We start from the raw sequence: 26,849 nt of genomic DNA, 5'->3' as shown, positions 1-26,849 counted from the left end.
ATCTACACAATCACTATTACACACAGACACACTTTTCCCCCCACTTATCCTTATTTGTAGTAGCACTAACTCAGCTTTTCCAAAACTGGTATTCTCAATATCTGAAATTTCTATCAACTCCAGACAGTGTTGTAACTTTTGGCTGGGAATTATGGAAGCTGAAGTCCAATAGCTTTACAGCATGTTAGATGGGGAATGGTTGCATCAACCCACATAACAAACAACTGATCAATATTATAAACAGTTTTCTTAAGGTAAATAAAACTAGGAAGCATAGAAATAACATCTAATAAACACATAATTCATTATAGGCATACAAGTCTTCTCTACATCCATTCTATTATAGGCTGAAATAAAATATATGAAATAGCTTAAAATCTAAAATTTCTGCCCAACCAAACTTAGTTTTATCTTATCCCTACTAAGTACAGCAGACCTTTTCCACTTCTAAAAGTTAAGCATGCTACTTAGTAGATGAATACACCTCCAAGGTGTTGACTAAAGTTTGTAGTACAAATTAGCCATCAAATAGGAAGTGTTTACTATATAAGAAACTTCAACCACCTGCTCATTCAGATGTGTTCCCTATTCCAACTAGGCTAGACTGTACAGCTGCCTTCCCCATTCTTCAGATGTCTTGGAACTTCAGTATCCAGAATTTTCAAACATGGGATTGTTGGCTGGGAATCCTGGGAACTCTAGTCCCATCATATTTGCAGCTTGTCTGGGCTTGGAAGATAAACAGGATCAGACAGGACTATTACTTAGATGAAGATTACCAGGGAATATGAGCGATGTAAGCTAGAAAGCAATAATAAATCCATTCTGTACTGTTGCCAAGAAAACTGCATGGTTGTATCCATGATTGATTGATTGATCATGTGCCATCAAGTTGTTTTTGACTCCTAGTGACCACAAAGGTAGATTTTCTCCATGATGATCTGCCCCTAACCTGATCTTCCAGGTCTTCCAATGGTGTATTCATCACCACTGCAACTGTCCATCCACCTTGCTGCTGGTCACCCTCTCCTTCTCTTTCCTTCCACCTTTCCCAGCAATAGAGCCTTTTCCAGAGAGTTGGGTCTTTGCATAATGCATCCATATAGACACCAGGAATCAAGCTCTACACAAGGACTGCTTTATTTTGTATGTAATAGATAATAAAGTGATAAATACAAATGAGTAGGAAGTAATTGATAAGTCATGCTATTGGGGCATTGGGAGGAGAATACTAAATAAATTCCTGTTCCCACAATAAGAAAAGATGAAGAGATGTGTGCTCCTGGATTGAAGACTGCAGGGAATAATTGCACAGTGGCAAATACACCCAGGCAAACAAGAATGACATGAGTTCTCCTTATCTCACCTTAAAAAAAAATAAACAAGGAACTAATTAGTGACATTTCACACAGTGATGGAGACCTGGTGGGGAAGAAGAGAAAGTCTGTCTCTTCTTTCTAGCCATGTCACAAATCCCAACCAAACAGGACTTGTGACAACACCTAGGCAACAACCTTCCACAAGCATCAATAATATCTTGGGCAGTTTGTCCAGAGAAATGGTGGAGTCGCCATTCTAGCATCTTCAAATGGTGGTTGAAAAGTAGCGGGTTGTCTTTTCTGCCAGTGGTTCCAAGTACCATTTGTAGCACTATCTTCAGGCATTTTGCTCTGCTATATCAAAAGCAATGGCAACAAATACTGTAGCAAATTTTTAAAAATTCTCATGTTTGCAATATGTGGCATAAAGTAGATATCTTAGAAATAACCAAGGAAGCCATTTGCACACAGGCAGAAAAGCCACTGCATCCTTCTTCCCTAGACTCCAGATCCATGCCTGATGTGGCCAGGGGTTGCTTATTATTTTTTGCCAAAGCAGTAATACATTAGCAAATGCCTTTTGCTCTAATTGGTTAATGAAAGAGCATTTTCTCATCTATGATCAAGTGATGGCTAAATGTCCCTTTTGACTCAAATGGGGATCAACTTTCTATGCTCTCTTGACTCAGCAAGTCTTGCTCTTGGTTTAGACTTCTGATAGCTTTCAGGCAGGCAAGCTAGTGAACTTGTATATTGTGGAGCAAATTCACAGTAATATTCAAAGTGAAACTATACAGCTCACTTCTTCAGATACCTTGGACCTTCAGCATCCAGAATTTCCAGACGTGGGAGTGTTGACTGAAAATCCTGGGAATTGTAGTCCTGACATATCTGGAAAGTGCCATGTAGGAAAATTGTTTTATGAATTGCCTCCTCTGAGCTCCAGTTCTGCCTTGTCTTTAAGGATCATTCTTTAAGCCATTATTGCCCCCAAGAATGGCAATTCATAATTAACACAATGGTTAGTGATTCAGAATGAAAAGGATTCACTTTTTAAGATCTCCAGTTCACAATTTAAAAACAAGCAGTAAGGGTAACCAGTAGCAGCAACAGCAGCTCCTTTGTGCCATAGAGCCAGCTCTCTAATTTTACATCACCTTGTAGTGATAAAGACAAGTTGAGTGGTATTTGCATAGCAACTAATTAATGAATTAATGTAAGCCATCCATTTCACAACAGTGAATTTAAATATTTAAATAAAATTACTTATATATTGTGCCACAACAGAGAAGGCCAGATAACACTGTTTTATACAGAGGACCTGGAGCATGCCCATTCTGTCAGATACATGAAATGGGCAGAGTCCCTTAGAGATAGGTGGTCCCACAAATAACCCAGCCCTGTCTCATGGACAGCATTCAGAATGATAACCAACACCTTGAACATATTGATGTAGCTTTAAGTGCCTTGTTTTTAACTTTATTTTTTAAAAAAGCATTTTCTTGTACTTTTGTATTATTTTACACTGTTAATTTCCTTAAGCATTATATGATTGGAAAGGTAGAACATTAAATAAATGATCATACACATATGTCCAGGCTGTAAATATGAATAGACTACCCCCTTAGGAGGCCTCCAATTATTTTCTAAAGGATCATTTTAAAGGCTGGATCCCCAGGAGTGCTTGTAAGATATGTGTGCATCAAAGCACCTCATTATTAAACAAAATATTAAATTCAAAGCGGATCTCAATTGCACTGAAAATGACAGCGACTTGCCCTGCTCCACACATTAGTGCTCAGCCTAACTTTTCCCTCCACAGTTAAATTGAGCTCTGCTGCCACCCTGGTAGTCTGAACTAAGTAGATTAAAGGGTAATGGGATTGGGCCTAACTAATTTCCATCTCCTTCTGATTCTTACCTTCTTGGGTAAAGGCAGGCATTGGATCTCTGGGTGCCTGCAATGCTCCCAGCTTATTCAACTTTTGTTCTGTTATTTGCCCAGAAAACAAAAAAAGAAAAGACAAAGACAAAAATAAATGAAGTGATAGTATGGTGGGATGACAGAGAGACAAGCCTATAGTCAAACATGAGCTGGGTTCTACCACCCTAAATTTTAAGTTGACTTAAAAAGACTAGATAGGCTTCTCCCTCCTTTTAGGCTTGCTGTAGCTTTGATGTAATGGTATGTGGGAATGACCTTGGGAGACAGGAGGAAGAGCCGCAGCCTAGACAACGGTCTGATAAATGAAATTTGAATCCGAAGGAGGAGGGGTTACAGAAGCCTCTCAGAAGGGACCCTCCCCAGTTTTCAGGAGAATAAAAGTGAGGGACAGGAGAAGTTCTTTCAGACTTGCAAGATTCTGTTAATGTAACCTTACCATAAAGATAGAGCTAGTACTCCTGGGTGTGCTTCTTGTCTGGACTCCCTCACAAGGCTAATATTTGCGGAGAGTCTCTTGGGAAGCTGGAGAAGGTAGTGGGGAGCAATCTCTCCAGTTTGCATTCTTGCAGATGGGTGTCGTATGACTGGCCATATATAGGATGGCTGTCCTAACAGTGAGACACACATTGAGACGAGGAGTAGGTCTCTAGTGTTTATTACTGCTACATAAACAGAATCCTAACAAACTGAAGAAGCGTGGGAAAACCCAGACAGATAAACCCCAAAGGCTAAGGCGGGCCTGATCTGTGTCTCTTTGAATGGTTGCTTAATTCCTCAGTACTACGCATGCGCTTTACAGCCTGGATGGGAGCCCCCTGCTCGCCATCCTTACTCATGACAATGGCAGCTGTTTTGTTGGAATGGCCATGACCTGCTCCCAGAATTCCCAGTGTGCCTACTGGGATTCCTATCCGATTGCAGCATATCATTAATTCTCCTGTTACCTTCTTTTGTACATGTACTAACTTCTAATGTCATTTATACATTCCAGAGAAATAAACCTTCATACAAGTGGAGAATGTTTTCTGAGTGAGGGCTTACGATGTCTGAGATGATGTTTTTCTACCTCTCGGATTTAAGAACATTCACAAAAGATAGAAGATCTGACCTGGCCTCTGATATCCTTCAGCTAGGAAGCCACTAGCCGGATTCACACATCGCATGATGCCATAATAATAAGCTGGCTGTATGACTGTGATTTCTATGGTATCAGCTTCGCCTGTTGGTGAACCCAGGAATTATGGTTTGCAAAATATGGCTCCATGGGAACCCACCACTGAGGGAATTTGGCTAGAGGGAACCCACTCCAAATAAGGCTCCATGGGAACCCACCCACCAAGTGAATTTTCTATAGTCCCTTCCTCCAAGGTTTTGCTAGGGTGTGTGGTCAAGGTAAAATCTCCATGAAGGGGAGCAGGCCTCCTGATGCCTTCCTGGGCACACCCAGGCACTTTTTCTTGACAAAAGTAGAGAAATTGCTCTGCCCCTGCATTCCTCAACTTCCCAACGTTGCCTGTAGCCTTCCCTCAGGCATCGTGGAGGTTCCATCGACCCTGCTTAGCTCCCATGCCCCGACAAGTTCTGCCGCAAACTCCTGTCCGCTTTGGCTCCCCTGGCCAAACCAAGCGGGCTAAGAGAAGCCGACCGCACTTCATTTCCTAGCTAGACTTCGGGAAGGAGCGGCGGCACTTTGAGAACAGTTCTGGGAAGGGTCGAAACTGGTTTGGTCCCCGGGCGGAAAGCTTGCCTCCAGCCCGTCACTCTTCCCAGCTCCTTGGACTCCTTTCCCCCTTCGGATCTCGCGTGTGCGAGCATCTAATGCGGGGAAGGCAGGGGGAGGGGATGGCCAGAGGCTTTCCATCAACAGATCACGCAATGCAACTCTGCACGCAACGGGGAGGTGACACTCGAAGGATAGGAACTTTTTTCAGCCTCCAGGGATAATAAAAAGAGGAGGGCTTTTCCCTGACGCCATCTCGAGCGTTCGCTGGCTGGACGCTTCGGGGATCGCTCGCCTTGGTCAACCGGCGCGCGGCGCGAGACGGAGCGTGGCCGCCACAAGCGCGCTAAAAAGGTCTCTGTCTGCCTGTCTCTCGCCCTCAGCGTCGGCAACAGCAGCGCAAGAGATTTTGCCGGGCGCCGAGCCGAGCAGCCGGTGCAACTCTGAGCACGCCAGCCGGCTCCTTGCCCGACCGAGGTTTCTCACCCGCGGCGGCGGCGGCTTATATCACCGGCAGCCCCCGGCCAGGACGACGGTCTTAAGCTGCTCTCGCTCCCCAAGACCGGAACGGCAACCACCTTGTGCGCAGAGCTCAATCGTGGACGGAGGCATTATGACCCAGAGAGATCTGGGAGAAGCGTTAATTAACAGGTTAGTCCTGCAAAGGGAAAGGGCTTCGTCCCCACGCGTTTGAGGACGGGGTGGTTGAGGTTTCTTTGTGGCTAACGTCAGCCTGCCTTCCAGTCGTGATGCTCACGAGACAGTCTACGCACGCACCTCAAATGGGATAGGCTATTTATTTATTTACTTACTTTCTGATTCTTCCAACACTGAGGCGGCTTACAAAAAAAAAAAGGGGGGGGACCGAAGTGTAAAACAAAGCAAAATTAATTTATTAAAATCGAAATTAGAATCAATCATTACAGTATCGAGGAAAAGCTTGGCAAAGAGGTATGTTTTTACCATCTTCCTAAATACAGGTGCCTTCTTCCATGCAAGTATAACACCATGGAAGGAAGCCTTTGATCCTTATTTAGCCAGGCACACAGATCCCTTTCGGTAAGTCAAGGGATCTTTCAAATCCTTTTTTCCATACAACTCAAGTCACACCTATTCCTTAGAAATCTTAAATGACCTGTTGTTTTCCAGTGTCTCTTTGAGTTATGGTAGTTTGAGTTTACAATGGCAAGTTAAAAACCCTATTTTTTGAACTGGAATTTAGGTCCCAATATTCCCTAAGATTTGCAGTCGGCAAGTTTCTAACAATGTTGACTTTAGGAGGCCATCAAAACCCTGATATTCCACATCTTTAATTTGGGAACTAATGCATGACTCTCACTCTGACTCTATCCTCGCAGTGGTTTGCTCATAATTGTCTGTACCACCACTTTTTTTCCCAGTTAACCCAATTTTCTGTAGCTGCATAACTACACTGATCCAACATGCTGTTGGGGATCATCCAAATACAGCCAAGTTGCTGAATTCCCCAGTTTTATGTATGCTACATCAACTATTGACTTGATTTCTGAATAAGGAACCCAGTCCTGCTACAACTGGAACTAACTTCCTCTGTTGTTTCCAGTGGCTGGATTGCTGGATTCCTTGTTCAATTTATGAGAGGAAATCCAGCTGAACAGTGACTGCCAAGGGACAATTATTCACTTCAGGTTGAATGTAACAATTAACTTTAATGCTTAGTATCAAGGTAAAATGATGCATCCTTAAGCAGTTACATGGAAAGAAGTTTTACTGAATGGGCTTTTTTTTTAAAGATTTGTGGATTCGCTTAGGACTGAGTCCTACTGAAACAGTGGTTTTTACTTTCAACTATGGGTTGAACTGGGTTGCATAATACAGTATTTTTACTCTAATTAATTGCATGAGCTAAATTATTACAAAGGCAGGCATAGTTTTTATTCAAGAATTCAGAAATGTGTGGCAATAGTGCTGCAGTTCTCCCTGCTCTTCACCTACATCTCATACCTGGAAAAAAAAAAAGTGGCTTTTTTGGCCTGCAAACATTTGGAAAACCACCAGGCTGCTGTACTCAGCATTTTCTATAACTCTTTGCTGCTATCTAGTAGTCATGTGGTATCTTTGCAGTTCAGATATGGCAGCCCCAGGCTTTCCTAAGTATTACCTTGACCTTTCATCCACCCCAACCCTTTGTTAGGAAAATGACAGCCAACCAGTAATAGTGGATGCAATGCTGTTTGGATTCAGATCCAAATCCCCATCTGTGGGTGGTCCTGGAAAAGTTACACTTTATCCTCACACACTAAGTCATGACAATAAACAAAGCCTGTAAAACACTTTGCACATACAGCAACTTGGATTAGCTCAAACTAGTTGCAGAGTAAGTAATTTGGTATCATCTATTGTTTAATGAGATGGATTTATTTTGAAGTTAGCAAGTTAGAACAGGGATTTAATAGTGATGTTTCCAGTTTAGTAGAGTCCCCCACTAGGTCAGTGAAATAACTCTTCTTGGCTAGATTCACAGATATTAACTAGGCTAAAATTTTATTGGCTAGTTTGTAGCTCAGTATACTGTATTGAGCAATTCAGGTGGCAGAGCTAAACAAGCTTGTTTCACTGTGTTATGCAAACTCAGGCAATAGTTAATTCAGTAGTCCCCATCAGATGAACCTCAGCATGTTCTGAGAACCCAGCCCTTTTAGGAGATGCACTAATTTTGTGATGTGATCCCAGGGGAGAAGAGAACCTTTTAACATAAATATACATCAAATCCTGTCCAGGTGTTTTTTCATTAAAGGACTTGCTTTGGAAGGTGATGCAATAAGCTGGTATACATGAAGATCTCTAGAAACTTCAGGTCTTCCAGTTCTCTGCTAGGTATTCCTTTTGGTTTTCTACTTGATGTGGCTCATCAATTAGCACAAATATGAAAATTCTCACTCATGGAACTGGAAATCTAAACTGGAAACATCGCCCAGAAATCTCTGTTCTAACTTGCTCACTTCAAAATGGGTCCAAGTCTTCCAAGGCATGCAACTATAGTAAAGTGCAAAGCTTCTCCCTGGTTAATTTTGTGTTAGTCATGTAGGTGATTAAGATAGAGGGAGGGAGGTAGGAAATATGGACCTAAGACTCCTGAGAAATCATGGGCTAAGAATAAAATTAAAAGCAGGCTACTTGCTTCCTCCTTACCTGTTTTAAATAAATAGAAAATAAAGCATTTACACTATTAATAAGTCTCATGCATGCTCATGAAGAAGGAAATTCCATCACTTTCCGTGATGCTAATTCGCTTTGTCAAATAAGCCCCATCATAGGACTGACTTCTGAAATGACATTTTGTTTTCATGAAGCTTGTATTTAATACAGGCATTATCCGATAAATAAACTCTATGGTTGTCTTCATTAAAACTCAGTTACAGAGACTAAACATTTTTCATTTTAAAATATTTAACTTAAAATGAACCATTATAAGTACAATACAGCATGACATGAGTTTATTGTAAAAACAAAAGAGTGAAGCCAGACTGAGGAGACACTCAGAAGTCAATGGATCTCCTCAACTATGGTTGAATGTCATTGCATATACACAGTATCTATATCTACCTATATCCTGTCTCCCTTAAATGTCACTTAGCCTTCGGGAAGGTTTTAGACATTTCCAGCACAAATCCTTCAGCATGCAAGTGAGCTTGCTCCTATGAAGCTGTATTAAGAACTAAAGCTTTACCTAGATACCCAGTGCACTTAACTCTCTGCAAGTGAAATAATACTTGTTTCCTACAGCCAGACAGAAATTCACAAATTTCACAGGTAAGTAACCCTCTTTCTGTAGCATGGGTGGTGGTCAAAGTCAAGATGGCAGCTGTTATTATGCAATCAAAGCCCCATCCCTTTTGATGCGTATTGCACCCTTTTGGATATCCCTTTTGGGTAACTATTAATGCAACCAAAAAGAAAAATGCATGAGTTATATATTTTGGGAACATAAAGCACATAATTGAAAACCAGCATGTTTCAGTTTATTGCTAACAGCCACCAATTACATTCTGTTGGTGGACTCCTTATTCTAAGCTTCAGAGGAGAGACTGTGGGTCTGATTATCTTGGGGGGTGGGGGTGGGGGTGGGGTGGGGTGGGGTGGGGGGGAATCCCTTGGGATAAAAATAGAGATCTAAGTGTATAAAGTGTGGGCAATTATTTTTAAGGGGACGCAATACTGAAATATACTAGGGCTACCAATCTTTGCTGCCATCTAGTCATAATCCTCATTTTTGCGGCCGATATCTGGTACCCCTAAATATGCATTTGCAAGCTGACACGGAAAACCAGCCCCAGAGTCTGGTGCAATACATAAAAAGGCGGTTCTAAGTTTTGACCCACAGAAGCGCTTCTAAGGCGGCCTGTTTTCTCCGCAGCGCGCGCCCTCGCGGGCTGGAAGAAGCACTCCGGGCCGGCGTGCCGCCAATGCAAGGCTTGCTGATCCTGCTCCTCTCGCTGCTGGTCGCCTTCCAGGCGGTGAAATTTGTGGTCCTCGAGTGCCTGCGACGGAGGAGGCTGGAACCGCCAGGCCCCTTCCCGTGGCCCCTTTTGGGTAACGCAGCTCAACTGGGCAGCGCCCCTCACCTAGCCTTTGGGCGTCTGGCGGCTATCTACGGCAGCGTTTTCCAGCTGCGACTCGGCAGCTGGCCAGTAGTAGTGTTGAGCGGCGAGCGCGCCATCCGCGAGGCCCTCATCCGCCAAGGAGCAGCCTTCGCTGGTAGGCCTCCTTTCCCTTCGTTTCAGCTAGTATCCGGCGGACGCAGCTTGGCCTTCGGCGGCTACTCGGAGCTGTGGAAACTGCAGAGGCGCCTGGCGCACTCGACCTTGCGCGCTTTCTCGGCGCGCCGCCTTCTGGAGCAGCCCTTGCTGGCTGAGACGCGCACGGTGGTGCAGCTCCTGGTGAGCGCTTGCGCCGGCGGCGCCTTCGTAGATCCGTCCAGGAGCATAGGGGTGGCAGTGGCTAACGTCATGAGCGCGCTTTGTTTCGGCCGCCGCTACAGCCACGCTGACGTCGAGTTCCGGCGGCTGGTGGGTCGAAACGAGCAGTTCGGGCGCACGGTGGGCGCCGGTAGCGTGGTCGATGCGCTGCCCTGGCTGCAGCGCTTTCCCAATCCGGTGCGCTCAGCCTTCCGCGCTTTCCGCTCCCTCAATCACGAGTTCTACAGCTTCGTCCGCCAGAAGTTCCTGTGGCATCGGAGCAGTCTCCGCCCGGGCGACCCTCTCCGCGACCTGATGGACGCCTTCATCCGCCTCCAGCAGACGCAGCCTGGCTTGCCGCTGGAGCATGTGCCGGCCACCGTCACGGACATCTTCGGCGCCAGCCAGGACACTCTCTCTACCGCCCTGCAGTGGCTCTTGATCTTCCTCATCAGGTGAGCTGATGGCCGGAAGAGCTATTGTGCGCTGCACGTGCGCGGTTAGAAATTTTAGGTAGCGATATAAGAAAGGTTAGTAAAAAACGGTCGAGGGGACATAACTGAACAAAATCCTGCTGGAAAGTTAAAATCATGTGATAGCAGCAAAAAATAAAATATTAAAAATTGAGGGAGGAACTTTTTCCTGTTTGAATGCACCAGGGGCACGATTCATCTCCCCATCCCACCATGGTCCCAGCTTCTGTAAACTTCCGTGAACTACTATTCCCCTGTGTTGCCTGAGTTGGAGCTAGACTGTGCATTCTGGAGAGCACAAAAAGTTGCTGAATATTTAATGAGATTTTGAGAATGTTCAGGGTAAGAAGACTGACAACTTGAGAGAGTTTGCAGTCTTGCAAGGTTATGACTTTTTTTTTAAAATGACTTTTTGAGGTGAAATCACACAAAATTGCATAATAGCGCCTGACGTCTAACCCGCCCTTGTGTTAAACAAAAGCAAATTTTCACTTACTTCCCCTTTATCCACATAACACCTCCCAAGCAGCCTTTCTCAATCATTTGGAGCAAATTTGGGAAGTGGGGAATGGAACAAAGGAAGAATGAACAAATACTGCCTCCTCCTTATGCCCCCAAGTAAAGTTTCTCTCCTGGAGGAATGGAGCTCCATTTGTGAAAGCAAAAGACTACAGTAGATGTAAGCCAAGGACTCATAATTGAAACAAGCGTTTAATCTTCCAGAGAATAAATCTTTCAGTATTTTAAGGAGATTAAGCAATCTAACATTAGTCAACACTATTTATTGCAGGCTGGTATAATCTTGGACGATAACTATTTCAGCTGTTCAATTGGCAATTATTTCTAATGTTGTTTGTTTCCATCTCTCTCTCCCCCTTGATTTTAGAAAGAAAAGGATTGTGAGATGTTACTGATAATTTCTGTTTGAAACAAGGAATCTTGCTGTTATCAATACAGGAGACAGAATGGATTTTCCATGGATTCTCTGAGAGCATTTGTTAAAACAAATAGTAGCTCTTCCTTGGATCTTTAGTTTGGTTAAAAAAAATCAGCTGATAGGATAATGCTCTGAGTAGATGACAAATAGGAAATCTCTGTTGCATTTTTTTAATGTATATGTTTTATTTTATTTATATATGGATTCAAGGCAGTATAAAATAAAGAATCAAGAAGATCATAACAGAAAAACAGAATACTATAGAACCAATAATCCTTAAAACTGTCAAAACCTTTCACGGCTTATTATAACCAGAATTAGTAGTAAAAATAAGCATAATGATAGATCTTCATTAAATACTTTTCCATTTTGGTCAGTTTTAAGGCTTTTCTAAAGGTCAGGAGTCTGGATTTCTAGTGGGCATGATGATGATGATGATAAATACTGATCTAGAATATTGTTGATGTAAGACTCAGAGTTGTCATAAAACAATTAGTGTATAGTTACTGAACTTTTACAGAGATAGAAAGAATATTGGGCATAAGCCTGTAGAAGAAATAAATTAAAATTTAACTCAGCTTCTCTCTAAAAGAAAATTTAATGTAGCTTGTTTCTTTCTCTGGAATCCACTGGCCCCATGGGGTAATAATAGCTATTTATCAGATCAGTTGTAGAAATGGTACACACCCCTTCTGTTCCCATCTCAGGCACAGCACCTTCTTGGTCCGTTTCCCTAGAGTTCTGCCTTTATCTTTTAAAAGAACAAAATGTTTTCACTGTCTAGGGGGGAATCTCCTTAGCATATGTGCTAAAGCCCATGCCTCAGAGAAGACATGTACTCAAACTTAGATGTTGTCTGGCATTTAGACTAGCTTGGAACCTGCAGCATTGTGAATGCTGGCTGGATAGTCACTACAGACACATTAAAGAAAAGCTGACATGGAAAAAAATAGCTCTTTTTTTGATCCAAGGGAGGAATTACAAGGAAGATAGGGAGGAGACTTTTGCCAAGACAGATTTCCACACTCTCTCCAATCCCACATAATTCTGGATTCTGCAATCTGCCCATGCATCTTTTTGCAGGATGTAAAAAACGGATTGGAGAATTGGTGAAAGCAGCTCCCCTCCATAGAAACAGTCTGGCTGAAGCCGCTCCCATTGGTGGAAGCAAATACAGAATTATGCCAATTTCTAAACTGCACTGTTACCAAATTAAAACCATTAGAAGCATGGCACTAGAGGATGATCTCTGCTGAAACATCACAGGAAGGGCATTTTACAATCTTTCATTATAATAATTTATTAAATTTATATGATGTGTACAATTAATGTAAATGCTTCACATAAGAAGCTGCCCTATATTGGATCAGACCATCTTGTCCATTGTTGTTGCAACTTACTGGCAGTGACTTTCTGGCACAGCTGTCTTACTTGAAAATACTGGGGATTAAACCCAGAACTTTCAGTAGGCAAAGCAGGAGTTTCCAAAAGCTGCAATCCTGCAGTGGCAGTTAACTACACACGCGGTTGCAGGATTGTAAGTTGTGAGTCCTGTTTCAGTCAAATCCAGTCAAAATATTACAGTGGGCATTGTTTTAAAGAACAAAGAATAAGTGTTCAGCTATTTTTTTCTTTAGCTTCCCTATTGTCATTGCTATTTTCTGCTAGCGTTGTGTAAGATTGTTGGGAGGGGGTGGTTGGTCAGTTCCTTGCACGCCATGATTTTCAGCATGCTATGTGTGTCCATCTGTAAAACTATTGGAGAATGATACAAGTCTTACATACAGTTGGGAAAATGAACACAAAGGACAGAATACATGTGTGAATCCCTTTAGCAAGGTGTTCGTAGAAACTAAAAAAGCTTGACAACTGTCTCCAAAATGGTAAGGAAGCCCAAATACATCATAACTCTTCTTGGGGAATGCGTTTGCAAGGGAAAACACACAGTCACAAGAGGTTCATACTTATTTTCTCTTTTCCTGCCAACTGTGCCCCCTCACCTGGTATCGTCTTTGTGTTTTCCTAGTAGCATAGGTTTGCCTAGATAATATTTGCTCTCAAAGAGTTGAAAGAGTTCTGAAAACAGCTGCTGCTGTTGTTGTTTTTAACCAGGTATCCAGAAGTACAAACTAAGCTTCAAGAAGAAATAGACAAAGTTGTCGGCCGAAACCGCCTGCCGTGTGTTGAGGATCAGCCCCATTTGCCCTCTGTCATGGCTTTCCTGTACGAATCTCTGCGTTTCAGTAGCTTTGTGCCGGTTACCATTCCTCATTCCACCACAGCTGACACCACCTTAATGGGCTACCGCATACCCAAAGATACAGTGGTCTTCATCAGTCAGTGGTCAGTGAACCATGACCCAGTGAAATGGCCTGCTCCAGAAGTTTTCAGTCCAGCAAGATTCCTGGATGAGAATGGATTCCTGAACAAGGACCTTGCTAGCAGCGTGCTGATTTTTTCAGTAGGCAAACGAAGGTGCATTGGGGAGGAATTATCCAAAGTGCAACTCTTTCTGTTTACTGCTCTCTTGGTGCACCAGTGCAATTTCAGTGCTAATCCAAAGGAAGATTCTAAAATGGATTTCACTTACGGCTTGACTATTAAACCAAAGCCATTTACGCTCAGTGTCACACTTCGAGATAGCATGGATTTGCTGGATAACGCTGTCCAGAAACTTCAGGCAGAAAATGCATCTGAAAATCGCCTGCCAAATACATGAGTTCTCAGGTTTGAATGTTGTCGGTAATACTTGTATAAGGATTGTATTTCTCCTTTTTTTTTTAATGAAACATTTAGAAATACAATGCATTCTGGAGAGCTGCTAGCAAGATATGAAGTAAGGCAATATATGATTAAATATGGTGTGGTTTGCAAACTGATGTTTTACTCACCTCAGCAAATCTTGCCATTCTCCATAGTGTGAATTTAATGATTAGAATGCTTCCCTAATTATGCTGTGAAATTCCCATACTTCATTCATGTATCTTTTTACAGGCTATCCATACAGTTCCGTCATTACATAGTTTCCCCTCTGTATTTTCTTTGTGGTTTTTATCTTTTCACTATATTTCACTAAAAACGTTCTATCCAGAAAAGGATCTTAATGCTGAAGACGAATTAATAACGCATAGGCTTATAAAATAGTACCCACCATCAAGATAATGCACACAAGTGTTGAGTTTCAGATGGCCAGTTAGATGAGTTTTCCACTGACAGAATTGTCACATCCATTGTGTGAGGTGACATATAGAAAAAGTGTAGGAAATCAACTTATGTAATTGAGTGCCTTCCAGATGTTGGGGCTGCAACTCACAGAATTCTCAATATATTGGTTGAGAATTCTGAGAGTCATACGCTTAATATATCTCAAATTGCAAGAGCGATGCTTATTAGTCCCAGGAGACACCCATCTGAAAGCAGCCTTAAATTCCAACTCTGATCTGCTTTTTAATGAACCTTCACCTACCTAAATATGGTACATTGACTTTTGCTGAAGCAACTCTATCCAATATATTGCCATAGGCGTGTAGTTGTATTCCTGAAGGTCAACAAATGTTGAAATTCAAGTAGGGTTTTTGTTTTTGCTGTTCATAGGGTGACTTTAAAAATAAATTCAGAAATGCAGTTCACATTCTCTTAACTAAGCAAGTGCATTGCACTGCATATGCATGACATATATTGACATGAGACAATGCATTTAACAATGTGAATTATTTTTTATCCCTCTAATTCATGTTTTCAAGATATTCCACATAATCAGATAATATTTGTAATTCAGTCAGCATTTATAAATCAGTTAAGTTACCTGGCTTTTTTTAGTTAAGACATGGCTGCCTTTAGCTTGAAAAGGTGAAGCACATCTGTTTTTGAGCAAAACACCTCCAGTAAATAATAATTTAGTCCCTTGCTTCTGATTTTAGATGTCATATTTAGAACACTACTCTCAAACGTCTCATTTACGTCCTGCTGAAAACTCAAGTTTCAAAAAATACCCATCTGTAAATTAAATATTGGAAGGTGAAAAAAATAGATTTGTGATTTGCAATGCATTATATTGGCCTTCCCCAGCCTGATACCCTGCAGAGGTGTTAGAGTCAACTTCTATAATACTCTGCCAGCATGACCTTGGATCATACTGGTGGGTTAGCCCAACCTCTGAAAGGCACTACATTGTGGGAAGCTGTATTATATAATCCTGCAGCTGTATAGACCAATATACTTGCCAGTGCATTCTATTTCTGAAATTCAAAATGTGGGTAAACTCATGCATTCCTTTACTTAAGAGTTCTTAATTTCAAAATTAACTTGAGAGAGAAATCATAGAGTTGAAAAGCAAATTTAGACGGATAGTATCATCAATTATTTCATAGTCTACAACAAATAAAAATTGGTCTTACAGAACTTAGCCTGCTCCTGTGAAACCTTCTGTATAATTATAGGCGTATTCATCTCAGGTCAAGCGAGGATTGGTCAATAGGAATTTTTTTTTTACTTATGTAAAGAAAGTATATGTGTGTGTGTGTGTTAGGGAATGTAATATTTCAACATAATAATTCTCATAATTCAAGGTCACTGACTTTCTTTTAACAAATGTTGATTGTAATTTGTACTTAAAGCTTCCATAAAACCTTTAAAATATATCAGGTTGATAGTATGGCATTTATATATGCCAATACAATTCAGTTATATAGATAACTTTTATAAAGTTTTTAAATCATATTGTACTTGATCCAATTAGTGGTCACTACATTTGAAATCCAGTAGATCTAGAGGGTTTTTTTTAAGATGGATTATTATATTATCCAAATTATTTTTTTTCTTCTACTCCAAATACTTTGTTCTTACTGAAATTTTTAAATTTGTATCATCTTGGATTGTCTTGAATTTTACTTATTATTATGGCTAGGGACAGGCAACATGGGTCACTCTAAGTGCCCATCAGGTTCTTTATGTTTGTGCCACCTAACTTTTTTTTTAATTTGTTGTGTTAAAAAAATGAATGGGCAGCTGGCATGGTACACAACAAAATACCAGGCTTCTGAAAATGCTTCTGGCCTAAAATATACTACAAGCACTCTTAGAAAAGAAAACTGGTGTGGGGTTGTAATCCAATGATTACTTTGGATATGTGCCCACCTGCCCATAAAAAGTCAAAGAAAAGCTGGGAGTGATCAAAGAACATGCTGGAGAGCTACAGGAAATGGCTGGGAGCATCCTCCCATTTTTAATTTTTTTTGTTTTATAAGAGTGGGCAGAACGTGCTCTTAAAATTTCAGATATGTACATCCACCCACAAAATTTGCCTGACCATCCTCTAGGAGCTGTGTTGTTTTCTACAAAAGAACATCCAGATCTCCCCTCCAAAAGTAGAAAATTCAAGTTCTTCTCTTTAGACTTCATACATTTGTTCTTAAAAATGTTTTTTTTTAAGTTTTGGTTATTTAGCTTAGCTTAAAGCCTTCCATCTTGGCTGGGTGCCGTGGTCCCTTTTCTTACCCAGCGCGGTTAGTTCCTTATTCCCTGCCTCTTGTTTATCTATAAAATCATAACCTTTTATTTGAAGCTTAGCAGAGGAAGATTATTTGGGGCTTAAAGCCTGCATCTTTTTGTGATAAAGGCTCATATTCTGAGCAGATCCTACCTGTCCTTTGGAGTTAATTGCCTTTTATATTTTACTGGGATTATAAAGATATTAAGCTTCTAATTTTATATAGATTTTATTATTATACACATTCATTTATGTTTTATCCAGTAAAAGGTAATCTCATTTTATTTTATATTATTTTCTGGTAATAGTTTATACTAACCTTGAACTTTTAGACTATATCTGAGTGTTAGTGTTGCCTCTTTCTCCTAACATGCTGGTAGTAACCTAGGTGGGAAATTCCTGGTGCTTTCTTGGTTTATGTCCTATTCATCTCAAAAGAGAAATTGATTTTGTGTGTGTTTGTACCATGTTAATTATATGCATTATTAATCTGACTTGATCACATGTATTGTTGTAATATGATCATGTATAAAAAGAATGGGGGTCTGTAACTCACCTATGCCCTTATCAGTACATGTTCTATGGACAGGTACAGCTGGGGATGATGTGTTTTGGATAAGTTATTGTTGGACTGACTAGAGAAGTCTTCCTAGTCTTCATTACTGTATTATATGTCTGTTATCCATAATTATTGTTACAAGGAACATAAGCACCATCCTACACATAAGATCTTAGCATAGGATTTTCTACATTGTTAATCAGTATAGTTTTAATAAAGAGACCTGAATTGTTTATTTGCACTTGTGTGTCTTGCAAATATATATAGCACTCACACCTATTTCCTGAAGCACTGGTTTCTGGGTAAGACCACAGTTGATGGACAGTTTATAGGGAAACTGCTGATTGAATTTAATTCCTACAATAGAAGACAAACATATAATGATGCCAGTATAAACTTGGTGAACTCAATGGATAGGTTTTTGCTAGAAGAATAAATATATTTAATGGCCCTAACAGGTTACAGAATTTTGGAGATAGCATGTGTATTTCTACAAGGGGCAAGCCCCTCAGATAAGTAGCTTGTTTCCCTAGGAAAGATGACTTAGATACACCAGCTCTTTCAGAGATGAATGTTGCCCTGTCTGTAATACATTTCTTTATATTACTGCCACTGAGAGTCGTAAGATACTCATATATTCTGTTGATCAAGGTATTTTGGTATCAGTTCTAGCCCTGTAGTTCATCTCTTGTTTCCTCAGTTTCTGTCTTAAGTCTATCTCTTATGGGTATCACATGATTGGGGTTGAAGAAGCAGGCCTACTTTGCCCTTGTTTCTTAGACCTTTGAAAACCACCAAAGATCCCCACTTACCTGAGAGAAATATATAGTCATTTAAATCTGCAGATCAAGCTGCATCAAATGTTGGAAACTACAGGATTATATTCCTGTAGTGTCATTTTATGTAGGCAGAACTTTCAAGAGACCCTTGTTTTTTCCCCCAAATGTTCCACTGAGGGGTCCCATGTTTGAGAAAGTCTTGGCAAGTGTCTCGCCTAGGTGGATTACTTCATTATTCTGTTCTCTGCCCTGTAAAGGTAAAGGCAGCAGACTGAATACTCCCATTTTATTTTCCCACAAATTTTCTTCTCTTGAATGCCTAATGAAACCTAACTCTTTTGGAATATTCTGCAAAATTAAAATTGCCAATGTGGAGGAGCCAAAGCAGAAGTCAGGTATTGTTGAGAGACCTGAGCTCTACAAATATATTTCATTTTCAAAAACTTCAGTAGCTCCTAATTTCTTGTAGAAGCTTTCTTGCAGGCTTGTAGAAGCATATCCTTAATTTTTCATGCAGATTTTCCCCTTGGTTGTAGATTTCGGGTTGGATCAGGCTTCTGACTTGTGATGATTGATTAATTTTAGTTCAACCGAAACAATACAACTGAAGATTAACATCTTTTCCAAATTAACCTCTCAAGTGGAAAGGATGCTTAGTTTGAGAGATTTCTCTGAAGTCTGGGCTTCCTTCCGGTTGCTGAGATTCAGTCAAGTTGAACAGCTTCATCTGAAGCCTTGGCTCATGTTGCTGCTTGTTCCAAGACAGATCTGCATTGTCTCCTTCAGCTTCTGGCAGAAGTGAGAAGGCAAACTTGTGTATCTGTAGTCCAGAACATTGTGCCTTCTGGGTAAACTTTTTAATGATGCAGGAATAAAAGGAAATATGGGTCCACCCACCACCATTTTCTGTTTAATGCATTATTTCTCTTGGGTGTCTCACCTTGCATCCTGTACACTGTTGCCAAATCATATTTTTGAAGAGTATGACAAGGATGCTTGAAACACGGAGTTGACTGCAGAGCAACTAATTCAGTCTGGAGGGGGAAAAACAAGGATACAACAGATACTAAGTCTCAGTATTGTTATACTGAAAAAGGTATGAAAAACGGGAAGAGCCAAGGATAAGGGGGCTGGAGACCGTCTGGTGTAATGGTTAAGGCATCAGGCTAAAAACTGGGAGACCATGAGTGCTAGTGCTGCTTTAGGCACAAACCCAGTCACTCTCTCAGCCCTGGGAAGGAGGCAATGGCAAACCACTTCTGAAATCTTACCAATAAAAATTGCAGGGACTTGTCCAGGCAGTCACCAGAAGTCAACACTGACTTGAACTGAGAGACAGGAAATTGGATATATGGGACACAGGGATATAGAGCGACACAGAGGGATGAGTCATCTGACTCAGAATTTGTGTATCAATGTATGTGTAGAAAGCAAGGGGGCATGTGTGGAGCAGGACATATGTGATTGACCGATGAATGATCTGAACCTTGCCAGGCTAGAAGGCAGAATAGATGTTAATTGGGAAAGTAGGCTAGAATAGATAAGGATGTTTATTAGAAAAAAATAAAGATAAAAGGAAAATAGATTAGGGTGCCTGCCAGATAAGGGGGATGCCATTTGCCAGCTGGGCAGGAAGCCCCCAAGAAATCACAGGAGTTAGAGGTTCACATTAAGCAGATGGAAGTTGTATATTTTAATCAAATAAGTGCAATCCATAACCAAGGGTTAAGAGTTCATTCTAAGCAGGTGGAGGATGTATACCTTGATCAGATAAGCTCTGTCAGTGGTATAAAAGTACTGCTTGCTGTCTGTTCAGCACTTCCTTTCCCCTTGAAGGAGGGAAGTCTGCTTATTCCAGGTACCTTGAATAAATGATCTTTGATTCTCCTGCTCTGCGTGGTTATTGGCTTATAGTGCCGGGCGATCAAACCTAACTGCAGTTTGCCACCATCAGAAGGCACACACACAGACACAAGTGTAAGTGACCTTGGGGGAACGAAGGAATCAATGAAATAAATGAGAGAAAATCCTGAAAAACAAACTGGTCAAAGTGTTGTGATCAGTGTTGTGAGGTAGCACAAAAATAAGATGGCCTAATTTGTTCTATCTACATAGCTAGCCTCTACTCTTCTTCTTTAACGAGACCAGCAAATAGTACTGTCTGAATAATTTACTGCAGGGTAAATTAAGACACAATGATTGGTAGAGTTTCCTGCCACTGGGAAAAAAGTAAGTGAAACATCCACCTTTATAATGCTGCACAGATATCCTAATCTAGCCCTTTCTCTAGGAAAGCTGATGCTGTGTTATCAACAGCAGAAAGAGCAGGAAACCTGGTCTACTATTTGCAGTGGTCCTGATTTACCTGTTAGTACTAGAAGATTGCTAGCAGAATTAATAAACCAGGATGCTAGCAGAATTAATAAAACAGCACTTTATAGAGGTCCTGGTCTACCTCCGTTCATTAGAGCCACAGCTTTATAAGAGGTGGAGGAAATGGTAGACCAAGCCTTCTCTAAAGTGATCTGCCTGTCAGATCTGTGTAGAATCAGAGCAACTTGTCAGTCAGGATTTTTGTTCCTCCACAGCTAATAAATAAGCTTTTTTCTCTCATGATCTTGCTGCTATTCCTACAATCCTTGTGTAATATCAGCCATTACAACAAACAAAAAATGGTTATGGAGGGAAGTCAGCAATGACCAGAGAAGTAGGGAATGTTTGCAACAACCAAAACCAGCCAATAGGAGTTGGGCAGATCCCAGTCCCATCTGGATCATCACCATGGTCACCACCATAACAACAAAAAACACATCTAGCAAGTGTTTCAGAAGGAGATGGAAAATATTACTTCCACACTGGGTCAGAAAAATCCAAAATTAGCTGGTCTCAGCTATGCATTAGAGATGAGAGAAAGGCTCTAGCATGCAGTGTTCTTAAAGAATGGTTAGTGAGATATCTTTGAGCCAACGTTAGGGGAATGTGTGGATGTGCTGAAAAGTTGGGATTCTTAAGGAATTTATCATTTGACCATTCTGTGGCAAACCAATGTGAACATCTCTTTTTTAGATGAATTTTGCAGATCTGGGCTGCAGAAACCCTGATGACCTCTAGATGGTTGCTAGTAATTAGAGTTAATATGTTTAAATGTGATATATTTAAATACATTAACTCTAAATGTTATATTAAATGTTGTCATCTGGTGGTCATTTGGATTTTTGCAGTCCAGATTTGGTAGCCTTAAATCCTGATCTTACTCCAACACTTTCAGTATTGTATTTTGTATACAAAAACAATGCAGCCTACCCATAAGAATGTCACTATATTGTCTTGCCTGTGAAAAAGAAAAGAATATAATTTATTTTCCATTAAATTAAATGAGTGGTTGAAAAATGCAAAAAAATGGTTTCATAGACTTCAGAGACTTAAATCTGGATCTCTGCTCCTATTTGAGCAAATATACCCCAGTGACTGTTTTAGCTGCAGATCTTTTTCTGTCATTTACTATCCCATTGCTTAGGAGTATGTTGAAACAGTGAACCCCATTCCAATTTCTCAACAATCTTGAACTCAGTGAGTGGCCATTCGCAAAGTTCTTCCTTAGCCTCACGCACTGCCATATATTCACTGTTTTATCTGAATTCCTTCCATTTTTTCCTTAGAAGAGTTTCTGGCAGCTCACAGTGGATTAACAATGGTAAAACATCATTAAAAACAGCAGTAAGCAGTAACAAAAAAACAGAATTGAGCAGCAATTAAAAAACATTTCTGAAACCAAATTAATTTGATCAAAGAACTGTTACAATCCAAATGTTCTCTTTAAAAAGGAAAGTGTTATGAATCTTCCAAAAGGCCATTAAGGAAGGGAAAGAACTTGGAAGGGAATTCCAAAGCCTAAGTGCAGCCATTGAACTGACCTTCCACTCCAACCCAGGTAAATATGTTTCTGGCATTGTTGCAATGCTTCCAAACATGAGCTCAATAGCAGCAAGGGCATCTGTTGAAAGATGGTGTTTCCCGTATCCTGATCTTAAACCAGGGATGGAAATGTTTGGTGGCCAGGGGCCACACTTAATGGGGGAGGGGCAGTGGTTAGATGGGCAATGATGCAAATGTATATGTACATACAGTGTCTGTGTGTGTGTACACACACACACACACACACACACACTGATTTTCAGAAACAACAATCTAAGCTGGGCAGAAGGCACACAAAACAGCACTTGTGGATGGTCCTCTCATCTCCAGCCTTGAAGGCATTAAAGGTCACCACCAGCATTTTGAACCATCCCTTAAGTCAAAGTGGAATACAGTGCAGTTAGTAGTCAGATGCTCTGCAAACACAGATTCTGTAACCAGCCTGAAAACCACATTCTGGACCAGTTTGTAGCAGGCTCCAAATTTTTTTCTGAGGCAGCCTTATTGCAGAACACACTGCAGCAATCCAGACATACTTCCAGGGTTATTAATGCAATTTATACAGTTATGGGTAGGAGTTATTTAGTTATTTATTCCTAGTATTTCTCTACACTGGCACAATTTCATATCTTTAGGTGGTCTACAAATCAAATGATAGAAAAACAATGGGCATTGTAATAGCTTTAAAAAAATAGTAGAATTTAAAATAACCATTGCCATTTGAATAGGAAGCAAAGTATAGATATCTAAGTATAAGGATATGATACTACCTTTGATCTTACCAAAAGGTTGAGAAGCAGTAAGTATTGATGAGTACAAAGATAGTACATGACAGCTGTTACAAAAACATCAGCTTAACCCAGAAAAGAGAAAATCTGCCTGGCTTTCAGGATTCTGTTGTTATAGGCTATATCAGCATGTTGGCTGGGGAATTCTGGGAATTGAACTCCACAAATCTTAAAGTTCCCAGGGTTGAGAAACACTGGTCTATATCAATAAAGTAGACTCCTAGTATTTCTTGTAGTATTTCCGGGCTTGCTCTACTTTGAAGGGGTGACATCAATCTTGAAAACTGGCCAGAGTTTCTTTTTTCCTCCCTCCTATACACGAGAGTCAGTGTGGGCCAGTCTTGAATTTCTTCCTCACCTTTTCCTGTCTTTCCAGGCTAAGCTGATGTTGTTGTAATGGTAGCTACATCCTTTCTTCAGGGCAATCTCTGCATCCCTGTTCAATAGGCCTGTTGGAAAAGCTATGCTTCCCCAGCTTCCCCAAAATGGACTAATGTAAGGTCTAGCTGGGGGGGAGCCTATTCCAAAGGATGGGGTTGCAACAGAGCATCAGTTCCTACCCCTTCCACCTCCTAGACTGAGGGAATTCAGAGCATTACCCTCTTAGGTAGGAGAGACAGGCTGGCGAGTGTCAAATGGGATGAGACAATCTCATAATATTCTGGGCCCTTACTCAAGGGAGGCTTTATAGGTAAAAACCAGCACTTTGGATCATACTCAGAAACCCATTGGAAGGTAGAGGCACTCATAATATTAACAAGACGTTGATGTAATGTGCAGGAGTTATGGAGTGTTTTTATTAATGAACAGAGAGCACAGTATAGCAAGTCCTTTACCTTCTGCTTTCAGTCAGATCCATCCATCCATCCAGTGCTTCTACTGGCAATATGTAATTACCTGCCTCAAGTGATCAGTCAGACCTCCCTGAGGTGAAATGAGCTGGCAAGTTGTTCATGACGTTGCACATGTTTCTGTTTTGTGCTGTAATGGGAACCATCTGTATTGCTTGGGCTGGCTTGTCTGCAAATACGAATGCTGGTGCAGTTAAGAGTGCAAGGAGGGAAGGCATTAACTGGTACACAGGGAGAAGTAAAATGGTTTGATCCTTGGGCTGGAGTACTACTGAAAGGTTCCCCAACTGTGGTATGAGCACACAGCTAGTTCCTGCGTTGATCAGGAATAGGAAGGACTGAAACCTGTTCAGTGTAAAATTGTTTCCACAATACAAGTCACTCTTTGTAAGGCTGCCCTGCCCAAATGCGGGGGCCCTGAGAGTTTCCCCGGGGTGTCACTTCTGCCACTGAGTTTCTGAACTGGGACATGACACAGTTATGGCAAAGTCTTGTGCCTTCAGGTGGGCCTCAGCTCTTTGATCCTTTTCAAATAAGTTTCAGCAGTACTGATCAAGAAGCAAAAGATTAGAGGGGAGGAAAAACAGTGGAAGATTGTGGGAGAGAGGGAGAGTATCACAGAGGAAATTTAGCATTTATTTGCTTTATTCTCTTTGGTGGGGGGCTGTTGGCTTTATTATGAGGGGCTGTTGGCTTTATTATGAAGATTAACAAAAAATAACAGACAAAAAATATCCTTGAAGCAATCCAGCAACTTGGGCAATTCTTGCTTTCTGCTAGGTTATAGATGGGCAAAGTGATAATATTTGCTCCCCATTGAAAAGGATTTGAGACAAATTCTAAGCTCCATATGAAGACAGGGTACACTGGACACTGCATGAGCTTGCCTGTTGCTGAACCACTTCTTCCAGCACTCCTACTCAGCCTCATGGCTGAGGGATACTTGGGGTTGTAGGTCAGCTAAAGGACTACAAGTTCTTTACCATTGTCCCTAGCTAGCCTGCAGAATGGTGAAACTTGTAATTCAGCATTTGCTGGGAAAGACTCTCAGGTGAGGAAAGGCTATAGACCTGCTTTGTAACATGCATGAAACTGTAGCCTATTGGTTGACAATAGGCTGCCTGAAAAGAAGGTCCAGACCATGACAAAAACTGATGGAACTGTCATCTGTCAACTTTTATTTCTTTGGTGGTGATGGGTTAGCAAACCTCCATTGTACCTATGAACACGCAGCTGAGGGAGTGTAGGACAGGTATCTCTGTGAGATATGTAGAAGAGGAAATAAGTTGGAGGGAGCAGGTTAGGAGAAACAACCCAGGGCAACAGCTGCTACCCAAAGCAGACATCTCACTCTGACTATAGAACTAACCTTGGCTCTTACATTCTTAATAGCAATGGTCTTAATATTGCAATGTGAAATTCATGTGCATCAATTTTATTCTACTTTTTGATTATCTAAATGTTTAAACTGCCTAAAGAAGGTGGCATAAATATTAAAAAAACTTCTATAAATTCTGTAATTCTAAAATAGAAATAATAGTCCAAATTCTAAGTGATTTCTGTTAGCAAACAACATATGAGGGCATCTTGCCAAACCGAGAATTGCTGCAGTAATACATACGTTTGCTTTTCTATCAAACAATAGAATTTCTCTGCCAAGGGGTCATTAAAAAGCACAAAATTTGTGTTTATTATAGCCTGCTTTGCACCGTGTAAATATTTCAAGCTATGAGCTCCAGTTCCTTCAAGCGGTCTTGTATTTCCTCTTTTTCAAGTGGTCTTTTTGATATGCAGCTATTTATACTCAATGTTTTACAAACTTCTGAATATGCAAGTCCTCCAGAGGGATCTTGCTCTCTCTCTCATTGGAGAAGGACAGCTCCTTGTTAGACTTTGCTACAAAGAGAGAACTGGATTGAAATGAAGTACTGTATCTTCATCTTTTCTTTCATGCACTGTCCTATCTAGCAATGTAGAAACATGGCGGTGGCTGGCATGGGCAGGGATTACTGCAACCAATAGAGTTAGTCATGGAGGAAAACTGGGACAAAGTCTGGGTCTTCATCTCATACTCTGACCAACCCCTACCATGCCCCTTTATCTTCTATGAGGAACATCTAATGTCAGGAATGGTTGGCCTCTGGTGATGAGAGAGGGAATTAGAGATTGGAACCCACTCTCTATCCCCCAAGATCAGAGCCCTGTCTTTTGGATGGCACATTCTGCATTTGGAAACAGCCTAAATTTATACAAAATATGTGTGATAATGGACAAATAATTCAGCAGCACCCTAACTTTGGCATCTCTAGGTTGTTGTTTTTTTTAGTGCTGGTAGGACATTAGAACATAGTGGGGTAATCCAGATAGCCATTGTGCCATGCTTTCCTCCCATCCTGAAGCTGGGTGAAATCATGTCAGCATCAATTGTGCTATTCCCACTGCATCTCCTTAATGCATTTCTGAACTTTTTTTCTACAGGACTGTTGACCTATCAACCTAACAACTATTAGATTTCTGAAGGCCAGATGCAACTGCTGCATAAATGTTCTTGGATCCGGAGTTCAAGAAAGGAGTTTTGGTGTTTGAAAGAGGCATGTTCAGCTGTGGAGTGCTGTCAGGTACATCCATATCATTTTTCCAAAAAGGTTTGCCCCACAGCAGACCTGCCAGGCCAAGCAGATTGCTGCTCTTGACCATGTCACCTCAAGTGTCCTCCTCCATATGCCATGGATGGTCCAGATGAGAGGGAAAACTCTACTTTCATACCAGAACACCTTGAACTGGTTTCAGCCTGCTTCAGCAGTGGGCTGCCAATATGATGGGGGCTCTTTTGTGAGGACATGTCCTCAGCCAATGGTAAATGGGGTGTCTTTGTGCTGCAGTAAACAGGCTATGTAGATGATCTCAATGTTGGGCAGTAAGGATTTGGGAGCAACACAATCTAACACTGTAAAAGACTTCTAACCAAGTAAACAGGTAATGTTTAGAACTTCACACAACTGGTGTTTGGGTATTAGACATTTCCTGGGCATTTTTTCTTCTTCGCCATGGACACTTCTATTTCACAGTTGAATGGTCTGCCTGTCTACTTGGCCCCAAAACCATGGACTAAAATCACTTATGGCTGTCTCACAAGTT

At 41.1% G+C, this 26,849-nt stretch overlaps 1 protein-coding gene across 1 annotated transcript; it reads left to right on the top strand.

Annotated features, from left to right (window-relative positions):
• The first annotated feature begins 768 nt into the window (after positions 1-768).
• On the top strand, positions 769-14,386 carry LOC134488483 (cytochrome P450 1B1). Its single transcript, XM_063290980.1, has 4 exons — positions 769-796; positions 5,368-5,635; positions 9,348-10,376; positions 13,444-14,386. The coding sequence occupies exons 1-4, from the start codon at positions 769-771 to the stop codon at positions 14,048-14,050; spliced, it is 1,932 nt and encodes a 643-aa protein (XP_063147050.1). The 3' UTR covers positions 14,051-14,386.
• The last annotated feature ends 12,463 nt before the right edge of the window (positions 14,387-26,849 follow it).

This window comes from Candoia aspera, chromosome 1, assembly GCF_035149785.1.
Source record: "Candoia aspera isolate rCanAsp1 chromosome 1, rCanAsp1.hap2, whole genome shotgun sequence".
NCBI classification, from domain to species: domain Eukaryota; kingdom Metazoa; phylum Chordata; class Lepidosauria; order Squamata; family Boidae; genus Candoia; species Candoia aspera.
Note: the sequence above shows the minus strand (reverse complement) of the source record. Positions and strands in the feature narration are given on the sequence as shown.